The 15,201-nt window shown below is 38.7% G+C and overlaps 1 protein-coding gene across 1 annotated transcript in view; it reads left to right on the top strand.

Moving 5' to 3' along the window:
• LOC310960442 (protocadherin-15-like) overlaps positions 1-15,201 on the top strand; it is a gene marked incomplete at both ends in the record, with an annotated part of 148,445 nt that overhangs the window by 18,293 nt on the left and 114,951 nt on the right. The window contains 4 exons of the mRNA XM_083932147.1: positions 3,190-3,350; positions 5,162-5,317; positions 10,902-11,021; positions 11,869-11,979. Of these exons, the coding sequence (XP_083788273.1) occupies positions 3,190-3,350; positions 5,162-5,317; positions 10,902-11,021; positions 11,869-11,979 (548 nt within the window). The remainder of the gene's footprint in view (positions 1-3,189; positions 3,351-5,161; positions 5,318-10,901; positions 11,022-11,868; positions 11,980-15,201) is intronic.

The following is a 15,201-nucleotide window of genomic DNA, read 5'->3' as shown; positions in this document are numbered from 1 at the left end:
TCTGTACCTACTCTAAACTGGGCTTCACCATGACTCCCTCCTTCATCTCTACACCAAGAGCCGAAGTATCAGATGATTACTTTTCAGTCCATGGCTCGTACCTGTCGCCACATTCAGTTAAGCAAATGTCCCGTAAAAAGTCTATATATGCACCCCCACAGGGCTCATTTTCTCTCTATTTCTCCTAATTTTCTCTTTACTCTTTATTTTTCTCAGCCTCTCAGTCAGTCCAATCTCTTCTCGCCTCACTTTTCTCTGCTATGTTTCTCATTTCTGTTGCTCTCTGATTGCTCTTTGAGCTTTTTTTTCTCGGACAGTTGCTGCTCTCTTCTCTCTGTTTCTCTGCTCTCACACTCAGCTTCATGCCGTTCTGCCTGTATGCTTTAACACGTGGGTCAATTTAATCAGGTGCTGTTGAGTGCAATATTTAGTCACACTCCCATGAAGTTGGGTCATTGTGAAAAGAGCCCATTTATATAAGATGGTCTATAGAATTAAATTAGATACAGTTAAGGTGTAGGCACCATCTGTCTCATCCTTCTTTGCATCTACTTGTGGGTTTTTTTGCTCATTTTGCAAGACAAGCAGAAAACCAGAAGAGAGGTACAGCAGAAGGATGGCAAGGAATGAAATTCTCCTAATAAATTCTTTTTTCTAACCCCTTTCTCATGTAAAGAAACCAATTTTATTAAATGCCCCTGTTTATTTAACATCAGCGAATCACAGCAATGGATTTGACACGGTTTCCATGGTAGCACAGAAGGTCATGACCCAATTTGTTATCTGGCACATCAGATATGAGAATGTTTTGTGCGTTTGTGCGTGTGTGTGTGTGTGTGTGTGTGTGTGTGTATGTGTGCGGATGTGTGTGCACATGGAGGGAGAGTATGAACTTTTCTATCACGCTTACATTCGTACACAAGAAAGGAAGCAGACAAAATCCCCCTTTCCTCCTCAGCTTTTTTTTCTTTCTCTCTCCATCCTAATTGTTGTCTTTAGCTCATATTTTTCCATCAACCTATTGCTCTCCACAAACATACACACACTATTAAGGAGCAGATGCCAAGTGAAATTCTCGACTTGGTTTATTTGTATTTGATATGCACATCATTGTAGCATTAGAATTGTTAATTGTCTGCAGAGACCCTGCCCTACTTGTTATTTGAAAGTGGACAGGGACATGGGTGTAGGCCTGGCCCATGTGGGTTTTTAACCCCAAGCCAATAACAACGTGCGGAGTCAGCAGCCCTCAGATATCCAACTGCATCTTTGTGACGCCCCTCCCCCTCAGTATCAGATACTAACACACAAAGTTCACTTTGTTTTAAGTATTTTTTAAGGTTATTCCAAGTGAGGGAAGCAGAGCACACTTTCTTTCCTAGTTTCAATCTGTGTACTTGTAACAGACAACAAGACCATATCTTGAGATCTAACAGCCATTCGACTGTAACTACCATCAGATTTATGTACAATCAAAGTACAAATATATCATTGGAGTTAAACCAGAATGGCTTTATAGATCATCAAATACAAATGTGCGTAAAGCCTACAGTCATGAGTGAGGGCTTAATGATTTAATTTTTTTTTTTGTCTACAGGGTTATTAGGTGTGAGAACAATGCATGTGTCCCATGTAAGTCTATGGGAAAAGGTCATTTTAGTCCCCATAGCATCACATGATCAACCTGTTAGTTGCAATTCCACCATTTGGCCACTAAGTCAAATTGGCTTCAAAGGGATGATGCTGTTTATTAGCATAAAAATGTGTTGCATTTTCAATTCAGTTGGTCGACAGTTCCATAGCTTTGCTCAGAAGAGACAAATTAGGTTTTGCGTAATGCAAATGATAAAGCTGGAATAGCTTGTGAAGTTTTCAAAACTGAACTGTACCACCTCATTGTTTAATGTCCATCATTTTTATTATTATAGATTTGCATTGATAAGATGGGTTTTATTGTTGATCTTGAGCCTTGGGATCAGGGAGTGATGCAGTATGCCAGGTGTGACAATGGCATGCATGAAGAATCTAATGTTGCATGAATGGAAACACACACATGCACACCGAAAATTGTGTCTCTGTGGCTGAAACACTGCAATGTCTAATAATGTGCTGAAGAACAGTTTTGTGCTCACACATGCAAAGTTTTTTTCGGATTAATAATGCAGTGTGTAGAGCCTCATGGGTCTCTTGTGATTTGGAGCCGTACAGAGTCAAGCCTTACACTTTGTTTCTGCTTCCTTCCTCGCATATTTTATTCTTCTCTTCTGTTATGATATGTTACAATAAACTTCCAAGATGAGCCAGGACAGGTAATGGCTGATCTTGACAACCACAGATTAGTTTAAGAAACTGATTAAACACATGGATGAGCATGTGAGGTATAAATAAAACCACTTGATGAGCTTGAAACCCAGCAGTGTATTTATTTCACACATTTGACCTGTGTGGTAGTTTAAATATAGAGATACCAATGAAAACAAAGTTTGACAGCAGGGCTCTGATTTCCTCGACATTGACAATCACCGGTAAAGTCAGGATGTTTCTATTAAACACAGATGTCTATCTGGTTCTTCTCTGCTTCGATTTTCCCTGGCTATGTGTTGATTGAGAGATAATATGCAGCTGACACTTTCCACTCAGATTGCGTTTTGTCATCTCCCTATCTATAATATTCTCATTTATTCCCAAATCGCTTCACCGTCCACAGTTGTGTGTGTTGTGCATTTGATTCCATCTGTACTATCTGTCTTATTAAAAAAAAAATCTTTTTTCAATTTCTCTTTCTCTGTAATGGTAATTTTATTTTATGTTCCACTTGGTCTTAAGTATTCCACGTACTGGTATAGAGAAGGCAAACAAGAGTAGTCCCCATATCTGGTCAGCCTTACTTAATTTAATTTAAGATTCACATGCTTTTTACTCTGTCTCTCTCGCTTTCTGTTTGTATGCTTCTCCATCTCATTGCCCTTGACCTTAGCTTCAACCTACATGTAATTTCCAGGGATAAACTGAAATAAATAGAGAACATGAAGAAAAGCAGAGAGTTCACTTTGAGCTGTCTCCTTCTCTTTCACTAATAGAGTTTGATCCAAGACTATTTCTATAGATATTTATTTGAATCTATTTCCCTGGACATTTGTGTTTCTCTCTGTAGCTGATGGGTAAATAAGTGTTTTATTGTATCCCCAGGAACGTTATTGGTGGAGAACATGCAGATAAATGGCGTGGCTGAGGGTCCGGATCGTACTATTTCTCTGTCACTAAGAGATAACCACGACTACTGGGTGATCCTTGATCCTTCCAAAAAAGCACTTTACCTCAACAGCACTGGGCGGGTTCTGGATAGAGATGTAAGGCAACTTTTGACAACTGAAAAGTTTTTTTTTTGTTGTTGTTTTTTTGCTCCTGTTCAAATTGTATCAAATGCCGCATTTCCACTGCATGGTATGGCATGCTTCTACTCAACTTGACTCGCTCCTCTTTGGCTTTTCTTTAGCAAAAGTTGTGGATAGTGCTTTTTGAGGCACCACCTCCAAACAGTTAAATCACTGCAAACAGCTGGTTGGTCAGAGAAACCCTCACTACACAGCAAAATCAAAAGTGTTAGATTTCTAATGTTGGTGTTGTGTGTTACAAATACAATGTCAATTCGACACTTGTTCAGTCAAATTCAGCTATGTCAGAGTTAGTTCCTCAAAAGAGTTGATGTTAATCCAGTGAGTTAAATCAAAGCAACTCTGTTAAGTGTTGATTTTAAAATAACCACGTAGCTCCCAGAATGTACTTTCTTTTCGCTTCGTTTGACTAAACCGAGTATCTTTGTGTAAGTAAATGAAATGCAGCATATCTATTTAATAATACTTTCTATGCAGTTGTATTTTATGTGTCCATAATAAATCTCACGGAGACCTTTCTGCACCCTGACAATAAACCGTGATCATGACAATGTCCCATGTTGAGGTTAGCATGATTGTTGTTTGCTATGTTCTGATGGGTGCATTAATGTTCCTTTTGCACAAAAGTGTTGATGACTATACATAATTTGCTTAACGTAAGTATACACATTTGATAACAATAGTCTTTTTTTAAATGAAATCAACTATAAAATATTTCTTTTTTGAGCTATATACAACACTCTCCACAGTGTTAATACAATTTGAGCCTTATTCAGTGTTAAAGAAACACAGTGATAGTGTTAACTTTTGACACTACACACTAGTGTTAGCTAAATTCAACACTGATGTGTGTTAAATTTCAACTATTGAGAGTGTTGTTCCAACTCTACCACAGTGTTAACTGTTCAACACTTTCAAAAGTGTTGTTTTAACCCGATCAAGAGTGGACCAATATAGAGACTTTGAAAGTGTTGAATTTATCTCACAGGGACTTGAATTAACACTTTCAAATTTGCTGTGTAGCATTACACACGATTTTTATACAGTCAATATAGTGTCAATAGCGACAACAATATTTGTTTTCACTCGCCACATTTTAAGGAAAAAGGTTGCTGTACACCATTACCATACACAATGGCGTACAATTATTGACGTTTAGAAACCAGTGCTTCAGAGAGTGAAGACAGATGAAGATGATGTCACTGCAGGTTCACCTGTCTTTGCTACAGCGATCAGCAGAGAATACTGCCTTCACTGAGGGGGTACTATACGCAGTGGAAAACAAAATAGAGTTAAGCAACTGGTACCTAAAGTGAGTCAAGTGGAGCTGAACCATGCAGTGAAATGACGTATTCCAGTGTGTTATCTTGCATACACGATTTTGCTTACACAAAATCTGCATCAATCTTGTGTGTCACATGGACACAATATCTACTTTTTTCTTAGTTTAGTTATCACTTGACTACAGAGGATAAAGGGACATTTTCATGGCTGTCTCACGTTTTCCAGTATTTGCTATTGTGATAAAGCTTTTGCTCCAGCTCAACTAGAAAACAACCAGCCTCCTGCTGTTTCGCTCTGTAAAGTAATGTAGCAGATGTTTCTGAAAATCTAATTTGGCACGAAAAGTATAATACAAAAGGGCTGGCAGTCTTCTGTGCAATGCTTTTATTTATTTGGGTGTACTTCATGATCAATTATTTATTTCTGCAACACAATGGTAGCTGTTAATCATATATCTACCCCTCTGTTTTTCCCTTTTCCAGCCTCCCTCGTATATACAGTCCATTGTCGTTCAGGTGCAATGCACTAATGAGCTAGTCGGAACGGTGATTTTACATGAAGTCCGCATCGTTGTTCGAGACCGCAACGACAACGCACCATATTTCCAACAGCCAAGATACTATGTGGCCGTCAGTGAGGTAAAACACACACACACACACACACACACACACACACACACAGACACACACACACACACACACACAGACACACACACACACACACACACACACACACACACACACACACACACACACACACACACACACACACACACACACACACACACACACACACACACACACACACACACACACAAACAGTTAAAAGTGGAGATCCTTTACTGTCTTTTACCCATGTCAAGAGCCATTTATTGCACTTATCCTGCCTTGCTGCTGTCTATCATGGTGGCAGGTACACGGCTCTTGGGTCTGAGACTAGAGAGCAAAAGAGGGGGCAGTCCAGCATGAGAACATTAGGTCAGTTGAGCTGTGCCTCTCTGGGGGTCATGTGTAGGAATCCTAACAATGCCAGTGTTAGAGTCTGAATTGACCTGCTTTCAGAAAACATAGCCTGGTGTATGTTCTGTACATAGTGCAATGTACTTTAAATAAAAACATCCACCAATGGTATCATACATGGCATGTTGCAAGTTGAAGGGCGATACCGTGAGCAGGGAAAAAGCTGAGTTTTTGGCAACGGAGGAAAGACTCTAAATCTGTTATTTTGAGGCTTCTAGAATAGTCTTTAAGATGCCAATCCCACAGTTAGTGTGTCCTCCAGAGTCTGGGGAAGCAGAATTTAACTTGAGGACGTTCAAACTGAAAACTGGACAAGGATACATGTAGCCTGCTGCCAGCACAGACCTAGGCAGACCCAGTAGAATATCTCATTATGCAGTCTTCCACAGCCTGTCCAACTCAATCTGTCTTCTCAACCTCTCTGTTTCTCTCTCTTGGCCTCTCTTCTCTGTTTTTGCAGCTCCCAACACTTCTACTTCCATGCCCCCTCACCACTCCCAGCTCTTCATTATGTCACCTTTTCTCAACCTCCCCACCTTTCCTCTGCTACACTCTATATATTTCTGGTTGTCTTTCCTCCTCCTCCACCCCACCACCACTCCAGCGCTCCAGTTTCTCATTACTCCTACTATATAATAATACCCTCTGTTCACTTCAACAGCCACCATACAATTTAGGAGATGGGTTTTAAAAAAAAGTTGTGCCAGCCTACGGTAAATGTGGTCAGTTTGGTGGTAATAATAAAAAAAAATGAATACATTTATTCTGATATGGGTAATAATTTAGATTTAAGTGCAAGTCTGCTCATTAGGCAGACAGCAATTGTCTAACTGACTTCAGTTTGCCCCCAGAACTCCAACCACCTAATGCACTGAATTTAATATTGAGAGTGAACTGGGTTGTACATCCAATTTCATCCCGGGACACTGTAAATCAGTCAGAGTTGGGCGTGCTGAGATAAATGCTACGCATCATTCACGCTTTTGCACTAATTTGAAGACCAATGATAATTTATATTTAATAGTTATTAACAACGTTTTACACTACTACAACAGAAGCAACTTGGTTTACTGTGTATCACAGCCGCCACAGCAACTATAAAGTCAACAACACAGAACTAATCTGGCTGTTAAGTCTGACGTAACACCCTTTTAAAATACGATTTCTGGGTCCCAACGCTCCGTTAAAATAAAACAAACACAATGGCCGAACATGTGAACTATTGATCACCTCTAATGTCAGTTAGACACCCTTTTCATCCATAAGAAAGAGGTTAAATGACAATTACGTTGTTGTTGTTTTTTTTAAAACTCAGATCTGTTCAAACAATGGTGAACACGGCACTGCCGCGTTGTAGAAATATGAGGCTCGGAATGGCTTGGAACCGGAAATCATATTTTCACAGGGAGTTACGTCACAACTTAACAGTCGCATACATGACACCTTTTAGTGTCATTATGAGATGCACCACAAATCAAAACCTTTGTTTTATTGCTATTGAACTGTAAGAAAGTAACTGCCACCCAGTCCTTGACATAAACAGCAATGCAGTGTGGATAGAGTGTTTTGTTCCTGTGTTTTAAATGAGGTATAGCTGCGTGTTATTGGAGATGTTGTGTTTCTGAATTATATGTCCACGTCTAACATGCACAGTGAGAATAAAATAGGTCCAAGAATAGATCCTTGAGGCAGTCCACCGGTGATGCTACTGTAGCTGTTGATGATTTAATATCCTGGATGGAGACAAAAACATTTCAACGATGTCATTGTTACTTCGTACCTCTACCTTTACCTCTACCTTTTGGGAAAAAAAGGATACCAGAAGTTTTGTGTGCCAGCTGGGTACAAATTTGTCAGAATTTCTCTTTCAAAGGTTGGTGTGGAAGGGGTTAAGTGGGCATAATGATATGCTCATATGTGACACACTGTCGAGAAGGTCCTGCAGTGATATAGGAATAAAACAATTCAATAATTCCAAGCAAGGGCTGGGGATATCCTAAGATGCTGCAGGCGAAGTTATATGAGCTCTAATCTTATTAATAAAAAACTTTTCACACTCTGTTGGAGACGAGGCGGTTGCAGTTGTTTGTGGGAGATAGATGAGGTTATTGATGGTGTTGAATAAAGTAAGAGGATTATGCTGATAAGAGGAGATTAACTGTGAAAAGTATTGGTGTCGTGTCTCCTTCACTTTGTTATTTTAATGTTTTAATAAATATTTTGATGATTGATAGTGCACTTGTAATTTACTCGATTTACATTTCATTTCTGCTTTTCTGCATAATCTTCTAAGTGTCCAAGTGTCTTAATTTCTCCAGGGCGTCGTTCTTATTGTCAATTTCAGCTGGGTTTTTAGAGGTGCAGCCTCTTCCAGGGTGGATATGCATAGTTCATGAAAAACATTTGGGAGGTAATTTTCTCGCTGAAGAATATGTCACATTGTTTTTGGCACTGTTAAAGAGGGGTATGAATGTTCCCGCTGTGGGCCCATTAATCACCACAAATTGCCCTTTCTTTAGGCGGTTTGTCTCCACATTCTGAAACACAGTCTCAAACAAGATGCACATATGATCTAACATTGAAATGTCTCTGACAGAAATATTATTTACAGTCAGCCCCAGTGTAAACACAATGTCTAATGTGTGGCCACGGTTGTTTGTTGGGCCCTTAACACGTTGAACCAGGTTATAAGATTCAGTGGTATTTAAAAAAATGCTTTAGAGGTATGGCTTAATGTGACATCAGTATGGAAATTCAAATCACCAACAATAATAGTTTTATTATAATCAAGAAGAATTGAAAATTCTGTTCTGTATATGTACATTTTTGGTAGATGATAGATGAGAGAAAGTGTGTTAGAGGCACAATTTATTTTAAACATTAGTGCCTCAAAACTGGATATTTAATGTGGACCTGCCCATGTCCATTCAACCTGTTTGAGTCAGCTGTCACTCTGTTAGTAAAGACTTCAGTCTGCAGTGTAGTTCACACACTTCACTGATGAACCAGAGAATTAAACAGTAACATTGGGCTTCATGATCAAACTCTCTCACATTATTTTTTATAAAACTTGGTTTTAGGACCTGCCTTAGCACCCTCAGTACCCCTAGTTCCCATGTCGCTGGCTTTATCTACATACTACATACATACATTACTTTTAGTTGTCTATTATAACAATTATTGAGTGCAAGAAAGTGAGGCAGGCAGATTAAGACACACAGGGAGGCATTATGGTTATTTATAAAAAACGTCTAGGACACAGTTTATGAGTTCACCGTGAAAGTTTCCGGGTACAAGGTGATCCCTGTGGCTGATTTCAAGAGTTGGCACTGGTGCCAAAGTCTGTTGCATTAGAGTTGTTTCCGAAAGTGGCTAAGTGACAGCATGAGATGTTCTAAAGACCATTGTTGGATCAGTGGGAGGCAGAGATAACCCTGTTGAGGGAAATGGTATAACAAATCAATAGGGCAGCAGCTAAATAAAATTTAATCTCAAATGTTCCTCATCCTCTGTGGAGATTAGAGTTCTGTTTTGACACATAAATACATATCTCAAGGCACATGGCTGAAAAAAATACAGCACAGCAATGTATGGCTGGAAAACTTCCTCTTCTAATGTGCTCTGGCATGTGTTCAACTTTCGGGTTAAGCATTTGTGTGCGAGTTAGAATCTCTGGGCCCGACCATGAAATATCATTAGCTCAAAGGCCTTTTCAGACACTGCTCAGCACACATCTGACTAGGTGTTCAGAAAAGTTGCAGAGGACAGAGCAAAGTAGGCAGACTTTTAAAACTTTCTAGGGGGACTAGAAACAGCAACAAGGGTGCATTTAGCCCTGTTGGTAAGAGGAGGAGCAGTTTAGTGAATTTAGACGTACACAGTGTAAATTTTTTCACTATTCCGTGCCTGGCTGGCTGGTTGCCTTGTTTTTACAGTGAACATATTCTGTACACAAATAAACCACAAAATGAATATGACATGTCTGCAAAGGAGTAGGAAGAAGTTTATAGTTATCTGGTTCTGTCCATTCTCCACGACTTAAACAATTACATCTTATTTACCCAACTCAAACAATTAAAACAATAGCCCAGTGCTCTTATGTACAGCCCAAATATCCATCCCATTCAAATCCTTTATAACATAAACAATGACCTGACATTAATCTTGCTTACCTACCTCTCAAAATCCGTCGTGGTGCCCTAATATCAACTGTTTGTGTGTGGTGAAAATGAAAATGAAAAGTAAAGCACAAATGAAAGCCAAAATTCTTGCATTGGCACACAAATGACAAGGTATTGTAAACAAGGGCTAACATGGCATTTATTTACAGTTTTTTTGTACATTTTATCTCATTAAAAACTTAAAAAGAAACTCTTTGAATGTACAATCAAGTTTTTTTTTAACCTGAAGTAAACATGGGTTAGTTACAAATAGTTAACATATACATGTACCTGTACCTACTTAAAATGTGACATTGTGAATTTGATTTGATGCATATTAATACAGTTTACAGTTAAACTACTTATACCATTATCAGAGTAATAATGAATCAGGGTGCTCACTAGCACATTGAGTTAAATGGTTTGTAGTTAGTTCATTCATTTTGTTAATTTTCCAGTGTGAAAAGGGTAGGTGTAATAAGCTATACCGCCTCCGTTTTGATCATTACTATAATATGTTTTGACATCATTATTTTATACAGTAAGTTTTTGGTTCCAATCTGTTTCTGTTTTTGTTATTATTTTATTTCACTGAAATCATAGAGCAAAATGAAAATAAAGACACCCACACTGTTTTTATGTCTTATGAGACAAACACTCTTAACATTATTTTCTATCACCCAATGTCCCGCTTTTATCTAAAACCTTCTATTTGATGGGGCAATGAGGTGTTGCAAACATCCACAGTAAAGTGACAGAGAGGAAGACTTACTGCAGACACACAGAACGTTGGGCAAACCATGCTGCTTGTGTTTCTTTTTATTTCAAGAGCAAATGAAAGCACACAAACAGCTGCAAGCTGATCTTCCTTCTCAAGCCTCATTTGAGCACAATAAACATAAAGCATCTCTGCCACATACAGGCAGTAGATGTCAGGAAGACAAGACACATCCGTACAAGATATAAGCTGAAAGTGAATGTAAGTGTGTAAGTGAGCTTGTGGGATAAAAGATACTGATATTCTCTATCTGTTGTGTTTTCAGCTGACGCCAGTAGGAACCACTATCTTCTCTGGTTTCTGGGGGAACAATGGGGCAACAGACATTGATGACGGTCCCAACGGGCAGATAGAATATACCATCCAGTACAACCCAAAAGACCCGGTAGGTTATCTATCGGCCTGCTGAACTCTTGAAAGTGTGAAGAAGCCGGGTTATAAACTCATTATTCAGGTTATTGGTTTAGCAATAGAGCAGACATTGGTGTCTTAAAATGTAACAACTATGAGCAACAACAAAAAAACAAACAACCATGTATATTTCCCATAGACTAAACATGAACATAGTCTCTTTGACCTCATCATTAGGCTCCTCAAGTGTTACGACTGGTACCGGATCTGGACCCAAAAGCACAACCACGAGGCAGAGGTTTCAGTGAAACAAAGTTTATTACAAATAGTGACTCAACCAAATGTGCAAGCGGGGAGAGGGGGTAGTGCGAGGTTCCTCGTTGTGCTGTCCGTGATCCTAGAGTGAAGTGGCTCCTGCTCCTGATCGCAGCGTGTTGTCCCAAAAAGGTGAAGAAAAAGATACTCGAACGGTTATCTGGAGCAGCAGAGAAGACCCAGGGGTTACATCAGCACAAAAACAAGCAGACACACAAGCTGGTGAAACAATCTGGCAGTCTGTGCTAACCACCTATGAAGGCACCCACCAGTCACTCAATTTTAAGCCTTAATTTGATTAAAACGGGAGAGTTATTCAACATACAATTGTCAGGAACAGGGAAAGGAGCTATAGAGACCAAACTTTGGGAGGCAACCTCAAGTGGCCTTTCAAGGAACTGCAGTTTTTTGGCACGTAAGAATTTGGCTTCATTTGTCAGGAGGTTTCCACTTGATATTTACATATTGATTTATTTGATAGACCATTTGTGGTGGTAAAGTGAAAAATGAACTGTCCATCCTGTAAGAGATTGACTATGTTTTTAACATATAGGTTTGTGTTTCAGACAACAAACAGAACGTTTGACATCCCCCTGACGCTGTTTGGCTCCGTGGTTCTGAGAGAAAGACTCAACTATGAGGAGATAACACGGTACCTGGTCATCATACAGGCAAATGTAAGTGGTTTTTATTTTTTATATTTGCGTGCACTGCTCTGCTCTGTGCAGTGGGAGTATAGTCTGCAGCCTAGAGTGTTGTTATTTTATATAAATCTTTATTATCATGGTAACATTACTGTTACACCGCCTCAGACCTTTTATGCTCTGTTGAGTCAGCCTTTGGGGATCTTTAAGTGAATCCTTAATTATCAGTAATGTGTTGGTTAATGTGATTGTTTTCCTCCTTTTATTTCACAGAGCTTGGTATGATTTATTTATGAAAGGGGTCTACATATAGTTAATTTCACTCAACGGGCAAAACTCATGGGGAGCAGTGGAAGCAGTGTGAAGGATCTGACCTGAGACATGACAGTAAATTGTTTAAGTTGCTGATTGCACCATTAAGGTTTTTGTAGTAGACGGGAAAAACCTCAAGTTCTCAACAAATTGTGGCAAATATGCGTGTGTCTCAAGGCCAATTTACCCTAAAAGCATTATTAAAAGTCAACAATACACTGAAAGATTAATGTGTTTCTGACTGCTTGAAAGCCTGACATATTCGCTGTTCATCTGAATATAATATTAAGAGTCTTTTGAGTGGCTGGGAATTTGCTGAATATAAATTCTTAGCAAAGACTTGAAGACCATGTGCTACCAGGGGAACAAACCCTTTGAATAAGGCTGACTTTTTCAGCAGTACTGTTATAAAACAAAAAATGAATCCTTGATTGATTGAACCATACAGATGTATTACCTTATCTAAATAATTCATGTAAATAACAGAATATAATTCTAATATTTTAGAAGCGATAAATACAATGGATGTGCGTGATTAGTTGACTAGTCTATTAAATGTTACTTCCCTTGCTAGTCGGCACCAGAAATACTAGTTGACATTTGCAATTCCACCGTTTGGCCACTATGTCAAATTGGCTTCAAAGCCTGGCACACTTCCTAGGGGCCTACTTCCACCCCATGACTTTCTCCTGTCATTGCCCGCCACTACCTCCTCTTTCTGAAATAATGGCTGGGTGTCAGCAGTCAACCTGGTTTTCTCCTGTTCTACTGGCCAGCAGTACATTCAGCTTGCCGGCTAGCACGTATGCTACAGATTAAAGCAAGCGACCTGCTATGAATCAATAAAGCAGGTTAACATCACCTAGGTCAATGAATCAGACGTACACACTAAGATACTAATTGTATAAGCAAACTGTGACTCTTCTTAGATCATAATCCTTGTTGGCGTTTAATCAAATATTGCACCACACACTGGGTTTGTGAAGGGCATTCCTGAACAGCCCCCAGAGTGGATACTGGGGACATATCGATTTCAGTGGCATTTAAAAAACGATTTCAAATTACTCTTATAATATACCTTAACCTTTCTTAACTTTAACTTTTCTTCTTCTGTTTAAATGTCATGGAAATGAGGGGTTAGAAACATCCCTGATAAATATACGGTCATATCATTCAGCGGTAAAAAAGAATACATCAACATTTTGGGAAATACACTAGTTGGAGTTGATGAGAAGATTCCTACCACTCTTATGTCTATACAATATTTATGAAGCTACACCTGGTAGCCAGATAACTTAGCTTAGCATAAAGACTGAAAGTAAAGGGAAAGAGCAAGCTAACTTGGTTCTGTCTGAACTTCCAAAGCTAAGGAAATCTGTTAACTATCACTTATCATCTTCAAACTAATTAACAAAATATCTGGTTTGTTTAAGCTGTACAAAAACTGAAGAGTAAAAATTACAAGTTGGGGTTTTACAGGGTTTCTGTACTGGAATGACTTCACTGCAGCTCAGTGCCTAGCATGTTATTCCAGTCTTTATTCTTAGCTAAGCTAACCATGTCCTGGCTGTAGCTTCACATCTAATGCACAACTATCAGAGGGGTGTTTATATTCTTTCCAAATTCTTAGCAAAAAAGTAAATGTATTTCATGTCAAACTATTCACTTAAGTCAAATAAAATGTCCAAACAATTGTACTTTTCTGGGGGAAAATTATTATAATTATTTCTGATAACTTCAGGGACAGGCAGCATGAAACAATTCAAAACATGCTATATGTGCAGGGTTTTTAAGTGCAGCATGAAAATTATGTGCCGGTGTTATTTACAATTACAATGCAGACTATTCTCTGCTGCCACTGTCTAGTTTACATTTCCCCAGTTATTTCTTAAATGCATGCAGTATATAATTAGATTCTTCCTGGTGCCAATTGTTACCTGAAATTAACTGCTATCCTGGTTATGAAAAATGGCCCACAAAAACATGGATGTTACAATAAAGTGTGCAAGGCACCCTGTTTTGAAGCGATTATTTCCTGGGTGTGACCTCTATTTCTTCATTTACTGTCAGAGGATTGACACTAAGGAGAGCATAGTTTAGGCTAAATCAGTGGCAGAGAAACAATTTTATTCAGGGGTTATATTAAATAACAGTAAAGTTAAATGTTTTTTTAAGTTATGGCTTCATGGTACCTTTGCAAATTTTTGCATTAGTGTAACAAAACAAACTACATTGCCTTATATACAGACACCGTCACATACTGTAAAAGTAGATGGATAGACATCCGATGTTTGCATTGAATATAGAGTGCTGCAATTAAGGATTGCCCTGGTTCCCTCAACAAAAAGCCAATAGGATTTTTCAATTTGCTTTTAAATGATTGCCCTTCCAAAAAAACCCAGAGACAAGGGTGCAGAAACTCATTTGGGGGTTTTAGGACCCATTCCTGCAGAGAGTTAGCGATTCCTTGATTGAGCTGGTGATTGGACTAAATTAAACATAAAAAATGGTTTGGTATGTTGAAATAAAAGCTGAAAACTCAGAAGTTATATTGACTATTCAGATGAATAGGTCTATTAAGTATTTCCTGTCAATTTTGTTACCTTTGTGCCTTCAGCAACAGCAGATCAAGTTAACATTAGCAGTGGACTTAGAATGTTCCAGCAAAATAGTGTTGCACATAAGCAGAAATAAAAGTTTGTGAATTCAAGCTTACGTGTCTGACAAGCATAGTTGTATTGATATTTAATGAGAGCCTCGCTGTAACCCAGCTATTTCAGCTTAAGGTCTCCTGAAGGTCTTCTTGGAAAAAAACATAATAGTGTGTAAGCACATCCATTTTTCATTTTGTATGTATCAAGGTCATGCATTTTGGTGTGGGTTTTTTCAAAGGTGTGAGACCTTTACAAAATTTCCACTGGAATGTATTAAGAGGGTTTGTGT

This window comes from Echiichthys vipera (genome assembly GCF_963691815.1).
Source record: "Echiichthys vipera genome assembly, chromosome: 18".
In the NCBI taxonomy this organism is placed as follows: Eukaryota; Metazoa; Chordata; class Actinopteri; order Perciformes; family Trachinidae; genus Echiichthys; species Echiichthys vipera.
Note: the sequence above shows the minus strand (reverse complement) of the source record. Positions and strands in the feature narration are given on the sequence as shown.